The sequence below is a fragment of the Centroberyx gerrardi genome, chromosome 7 (assembly GCF_048128805.1).
Source record: "Centroberyx gerrardi isolate f3 chromosome 7, fCenGer3.hap1.cur.20231027, whole genome shotgun sequence".
NCBI classification, from domain to species: Eukaryota; Metazoa; Chordata; class Actinopteri; order Beryciformes; family Berycidae; genus Centroberyx; species Centroberyx gerrardi.
This window is the reverse complement of record NC_136003.1, coordinates 32,037,122-32,044,109: the sequence shown is the minus strand read 5'-3', so window position 1 is coordinate 32,044,109 and position 6,988 is coordinate 32,037,122. Positions and strand designations below refer to the sequence as shown.

General features: G+C 48.3%; 1 protein-coding gene across 1 annotated transcript in view; it reads right to left on the bottom strand.

Annotated features, from left to right (window-relative positions):
• The window catches only part of hoxb5a (homeobox B5a), a 6,054-nt gene extending 2,110 nt beyond the window's left edge, over window positions 1–3,944 (bottom strand). Inside the window, exons 1-3 of the mRNA XM_078284942.1 lie at window positions 3,861–3,944; window positions 2,831–2,877; window positions 2,066–2,362 (exon numbers count right to left, since the gene is read on the bottom strand). Coding sequence (XP_078141068.1) covers window positions 2,066–2,362; window positions 2,831–2,877; window positions 3,861–3,944 — 428 coding nt within the window. The remainder of the gene's footprint in view (window positions 1–2,065; window positions 2,363–2,830; window positions 2,878–3,860) is intronic.
• Window positions 3,945–6,988: the final 3,044 nt, after the last annotated feature.

The window sequence follows — 6,988 nt, the reverse complement described above, 5'->3', positions numbered from 1 at the left end:
TGTTTTTATTATAATTTGGACACTCCACCCCCTAAAACTCTCACACACACACACACACACACACACACACACACACACACACACCTACACACACACCCTAATCTAAAGGCCTTACACTCATCTCTGCTCCTCTGTCCCTTAAACACGCCGCCATGACAGATTTTTTTTTTTTTATTGTTTCTATCATTTCTCTCCTCCTCTCTTCTCTCCAGTCTGTAATATCAACACAACGAGCTCCAAACGCCGTCTGAGATTTTTCCTCACAGCTTCCAGGAAAAAACACTTTTCATATCAAAATTAGATTTGATCCTGTGACCCGAATTATCCTGCAGCTCTTCAAAGGAAACCACGCCGACTGCAATCTGAAGAATGCGTGTTTCCCTTTCTCTCTCTCTCTCTCTCTCTCTCTCACACTCACACACACGCACACACACACACTTGGGAGTGGGTGGGTGGGGGGGGGGGGGGGGGGGGGGGGGGGGTAGTGACGAAAATTAATGAGAAAACTTGCGGCGACGACGAAAAGTGTCCGGTAGCTGTCAGGAGGATGCTGCTAATGAGGAGGGATCTGATTCCCCCAAAAAAACTACCCGAAGTGAGTTTGGTTTAAGGGCGCGGGGGGGTGGGGGTGGGGGGGGGGGGTGTTAGGGGCCAGACGTACATCTCATTACATAGAAAAGCGAAGTTGTCTGACTGTATTTCAACATGGAGAATAAAGATGGAGGGATGTTTCCATGTCTGCACGCTCATTTTTCCAAGTGGACCAGCAGCTTTGGCGCACAAACACACTGGAAAAATCAACATAAAGGCGTGCACAGACTCAGACACAACAACAAAAAAAAATCACATAGGCTACATGCACGCGCACATGCACACCACACAATCAACGCACCCTACGCGTGCGCACACAGGCTTAAGGCTTGGTTTCATGCTTTCTGTGCTTCGTTTACGCGCAGCAACAACAGCACAAATCGCACTTTTACGCACTTTTTATACGCAAAAAACAGACTTTAGAATATTTCCCAGTTTGACAGCCTCCATTCAACATTTTAACACAACACAGAAAATCCTCTTTTGTGAGCTGTGTGTTGTTGTGTTTGTTGTGGTTTTGAGGCTCCGAGGCCCCGCGTCCATTCAAACCTCCAGCCCGCTGCTAACGCACAAAGACGCTTTTACAATCGGGGGAAAGGGCAGGCATTCAGCCGGCCCGCGAGATCAACCCGTCCGATAATTTATAGTGTTTATAGTATCAGCGGATTGTGGTGACAGTACAATGGTACAATGGGCTTTCAGCCGGCCAGCGAGCACAGATAGAGAACATAAGAGTATCTGGAGCTAGAGAGGCCGAGCCGAGCCGAGCCGAGCCGAGCCAAACTCTGAATATGAACTGATACTGTGAACAACACACACACACACACACACACACACACACACACACACACACACACACTGGAGATATTCTTCAGTTTCAAACAGTTTGGCATAAAGCTGCCGCCGCCCCTCTCTGCCCCTCTCCGCTTTTAAACACAATACTACCTAATGAATATTCACCAAGTCTTAAATTATGGTTTTATGGAGGTCGCAGAGCATAAAAGATCTGCTGAGAGAGAGAGACAGAGAGGTGTTGTAAAAAAAAAAAAAGAGAGAGACAGACATAGTTCAGCTACCGGCCGTGGCCGCTCCGCAACCGGGCCAACAGTTTAAAGAGCGTTTAAACGTAATTATCAGGTCCAGCTAATACCCCCCCCCCCCCCTCCCTCTCCGCCCCCCCCTCTCTCTCCCCCTAAACCCTTCTTAGAAAAACATTTTCCTTCCCCTCGCCTCTCCCCCTCCTCTCACCTGGGAAGCCTCTCATCGCCTCCTAACCTTTCCAACCAAAACACACTCACTCTCTCCTCCTCTCTCTCTCTCTCTCATCTCTCTCTCTCCTCTCTCTCTCTCTCTCTCTCCTCTCTCTCTCTCTCTCTCTCTCTCTCTCTCTCTCTCCTCTCTCTCCTCACTGAGCTCCTCATCCACGGGTCAAGATCCGCAGCCTGTCCTCCGAGCCGCTCTGCCTCCCGCAGGCCAGGTCAGGATGCCTGGCCGCCCCGGCGCAGAGCTGCGCCCGAACGGGGAGACGCTCGAAGGGAGATCCGTGGAGAGAGCGCAGCGCCCCGGCTCCAGCGCGTAAGCCCCGCCGGCGCCTCCTGGGTAAACTCCGGCGGGGCTGGAGAGGTGCGCGCTGGGCAGGCTACCCCCGCTGCTCCCGTACAGTCCCGGAAGAGAAGCGCAGGACGATGAAGAAGAAGAAGAGGAGGAGGAGGAGGAGGGAGGGAACGCGAGCCCTCCGCCGCCTCTCCCACCGGAGACATGGTGATATCCGCTGGAAAACGAGGGCGCACGAAGAAGAAGAAAAGGAATGAGAGGCAGAAGTAGAAGACGGAGAGGAAGAAGTTGGAGAGTCTGGGAAGAGCAGACCGGAGCAGCTCGCAGCGGCTTGTTGGTATTGGAAAACAGCGCGTTGGCGAAGTACAGCGAACTCATAATTTGGCGCCGGTGATTTGTAGGCCCGGGGTGGTTTAATGTCGAGATTTTACGAGGCACCCGTGAATTATTGGCGGGGTATTACTGTCTAGATTTACACCAAAAAATCACCCCTCCCCTCCCCTCCCCTCCCTCTCTCTGTCGCTTCCCTCAGGAACCACGTGACCCGGGGGTCCATGTGATGTCAAGATGTCCAATGGCCGACGGGGTTTCCCTCTGGCTGTAATATTGTAACGTTGGAAGGAAAAGGTGCAACACACCGAGTAACCCCCCCCCCCCACACACACACACACACACACACACATACACAACAACAGAGTCCTGGGCCTGGTGCCTGCTGGTCCAATCAGCTGACTGACAGCAAAACACACGGAGAGATCAATACCCAACAGCTCGGATCGTGTCCACTAATCACCAGGCGCATGTCGGAGTTGGAAAAAACGGCTGAGGTTTACAAATATCCAGCTGAAACTTAAATCTTGTACGGCTGGAGTTGGCAATGGGCAAAGACGTGCGCAACAGAGCGGAAAACCACCATTAGATGTGATACTGATTGGACTTAGATTGCCGGGAGCCCCGTGCGTAAAGTTCGCGAGAAAAACACCAACAACAGCGACAACAAGGGCGCTCTTTTCCCCCGTTTTCCTTTTAATGTTGTCTCCTTGTCCTTGGACCGATAATAAGCCACTGTGTAGGGACCACACATGGAGAAAAACAGAGAGAGAGAGAGAGAGAGAGAGAGAGAGAGAGAGAGAGAGAGAGAGAGAGAGAGAGAGAGAGAGAAAGAGAGAGATAGAGAGAGAGAGAGAGAGAGTCCCATTTAGCAGGACAGAACAAGCTAGGGGCGTTCTAGACGCGCGGCAGAAAGACACTTTTGTTTTGCTCTCAGTCTATACCGCTGCCGACTGAGGGAAAGCGGGTAAAGACCGTTTCAAAGCAGTTAAACATATAACTTTTGAAATGATCGTGACGTAATGGTCACGGTGGCAGACCAGCTGGCACTGCTACAAGAGGCAGCATTCAAAGTTGAGTTCTACCATTGTAAATAATGTAACTACATCTCCTATGGCACGAGCCGGGGAGAGAAACGCAGAAACCTGGCTCGCGTGTTAGTTGAATTCATCTTAAATTCTTCAGAGAAGTGGCTGCCGCTTAACTTAACTGATCTCATAAGTGGGTGGCTCCACTTTCGAGTGTCGGTAAGATAAACCAGGCGCACCTCCAGCTCAAGTGGGTCAAATATTTGCGCCCCGTTCCCAGATCTGCCTTCCTGCCCCGGTCTGATTTACAGCCACTCAGCCTGGCGCGCGGCTTCGCTGCCAGCGGAGGAAACTCACCTGGCGCGCAGGTGCTCGGGTCAAGGCTCCGGGGCCTCGAGGCTGCAGTTTCCTTGGATCTGTACCAGGAGTCTTGTTCCCCATTTTGCCTCCGAGAATGGAGACTCACACAGTGTGTGTGTGTGTGTGTGTGTGTGTGTGTGTGTGAGAGAGAGAGAGAGAGAGAGAGAGAGAGAGAGAGAGAGAGAGAGAGAGAGTCGTTAACAGCCCTAAAAACGAGTTTACAGCCGTGCGTAAAAGCCTGTTAAAAGTGTGTGTAATTTTACCAGTACACCAGATCTGATGTAACTGTCCCCTTTTTGTTGCTCTGATGTCATAAGGATAAGAAAATGTTATGTCATGAGAATTATTTACGTCACAAGAGAGGGATTCTGTGTGTCGGTGATTACGGTTCACTGGTAACAGCAACAGCAGTGGAAGAGAAATTAGGAAAACACTAGATCATATGTTTATTCGGCCTGAAGTGTGTGGATATAATGTGTGTGTGTGTGTGTGTGTGTGTGTAGGTGTGTGTGTGTGTGTGTGTGTGTGTGTGTGTCGTGCGTAAACCCCCTCTCCTTTCCTCCCCACATATAGTCGTGCCTCTCAAAGCATCTTTAAAATATGTTTGTTGTTCCAGAGGAGTTTTCTCCTCACGGCACCAGGAGACATTTAGCCTACGTAAGAAACGCTTGGATGGCGTCATGCGTTAAAACCTCTCTTCCTCTCCAAACTGCAATAAAGCCATTCAGCTTTTCAAAACACGTTAAGTGTTCCTCTGCCTCTAACACTGCTTTTAACTCATAAAACTGGAGGAAAGGAGCTGAGGAAGGCTCGGCTGCTCCGTGCGTAAAAACCTAATTTCCACCCAGCTGTAATTAAAAGTTAGTCCATAGTCACAAATTTACAAAAAATGCTTCTCTGCCCTTATTGGTGTGTTAAGGCACGAAACAGGGACAGCAGCATGGAGCAGCCTGCGTAAAATCTGTAACTGCTCCTTTCAAATCCCCAAATGTTTTATTTTTCTCTGCTCCGCCTTTCACTCAGAAACTGGTTTCATAAACTGAGTGGATCGTGCGTCAAAACGTCTCGCGTGTTTTCTGTTCACTCACAAAAAGCGGAGACAGTTTAGATGAAGAAATCTCGAGGTGAGATATTGTGTGTGTGTGTGTGTGTGTGTGTGTGTGTGTGTGTGTGTCTCTGCTGCGCACACAGCCTGTTAACCCATCTGTCTGTCTGGCTCGCGCGCCCACAGATCCTCCAAACTGCTCTCCAGAACTGCGAGTGACGCTGGATTCCCACCCAGCGGCGGTTTGTCTGAGTCCAATAGCATCGCTTTCTGAGGATGTAAAAATGTCCCGCGAGACAAAACAAACACACCTCAACCCATTCCCAATAAGTCAGAGTGCATCAGAGAGATATCTCTGTTTGGGATAATACGGCAATTTCCCATTTCTGTCAGTGTTTGGAGATAAATCAAGCGCACCTCAGCGCAGCTCGGATTGGAAACACATACTCAGACACATATATGTGTATAAATATAAATATCTGTCTTTAATGCGGGCTGCGGCGTGTTTGATCCTCCCAGATGGAAACAATCCGACCCCAAGTCGTCATCTGCATGATGATGATGGAAGACAGTGTAATGGCGGATAAGAGGGCAGTAATGATGAGAGTGGAGGACCACGCCATAAATAAAGGGATTGGAGGGGTGGGGGGTGGGAGGGGGGGTCCGGAGATTCGCCGTCTGTTGTTTTAAGAGGCGATTTCCGAGTCGAGGCTAAATGTTTGGCCTCGTGAACTGAACGGTTTTATCAGTCTGGGTGCTGACAGAATATACAGAGGCCTCAGATAGGAGAGGAAGGAGGGAGAGGAGAGGAAAGTAAGGGAAAAGAAAGAAGGGAAGCAAAGGAAAGGAGGGGAAGTGAGGGAAAGAAAGAGTTCAGGGTTAGTTTGGGAGGTAAAGGGGGGCGGGGCACTGCTGATGTCACTAAGTAACCTCTCCTTATAAACGTCATTGTTGTTTTCTTTGTTTTTTGTTTCTTGTTCCGCCCTCTTCCACATTTTGATAAAGGATTGAGACAGTTGAACAAAGTCATCATCATCATCATCATCATCATCATCATCACCTTCATCACCTTCATCATCATCATCATCATCATCACCCCCTCCCTCTTGACAAACCTAGAACTCAGTAGCTAGTACACTAGTTCACATAAAACGGAGAGCGCAACGTTGACATTTTTTTTTATTACATTTTTTCTCGTTTTTATTTTTATGAATCTTCTTATTTTCTTTTTTTTTTCTTAATCTGCACTGTGCGCATGCTTTTTACCCAAAGAGAGAAAAGGAAGACAACATAAACAAACACCATCGATCAAAAAACGAACTAAAACGAGAAACGACAATTAGAGTGTGTAAAAAAGAGATCCGACCTACTAAAACGGCATAAATAGGCAGTTTCATGTTGTTGGAATTTTCATTAATTGCTACGTCATCATCATCATCATCATCATCATCATCTTCTTCATCACCAATCATCGCCATAACAACAACAACATAGAAGTGAGAAGTACAGTAAAAAGTGCACCATCATCATTTTTTAACTTAAAAACTATACAGCTGCCAAAGATAAAATTGTTAATGATAAACTTCTAACAATATAGAAATGTTTTCACGATAATTGTTCCACAAAGAAAGGAAGCTATCATTTTTTCTTTCTTTTTTTTGTTTGTTTTAGACACTAGAGTAGACTATGTTTGTTTGTTTGTTTGTTTTGTGTTGGATTTCACCCCCCCACCCCCCCCCCGCACCCCCCGCCCCGCCCCCCACACCACATCAATTTCGATTTTAAAAGTACAAATGCTTCATATGTTCTTTCTTTTGTTGTTTTTTTTTCCTTCCCGCGGTTTCTACAGTCTGCAGAGAGAAGCGCGAGGCCCTCCAGTCCGTCAGTCGCCATTTTGGAGACTTAAGTGTTCCGGTTTATCGATTGAATCGTGGAGACATCGGGGCAGTCCAACGGCCTCAAACAACCCCAAAACACCCCCCACCCCCCCTCCATGTCCTGTCCATCATTTACACCGCTCTTCTTCATCCTCCTCTTCCTCCTCCTCTTCATCCTCCCAACATGTTCCCGCCTTTTCTCC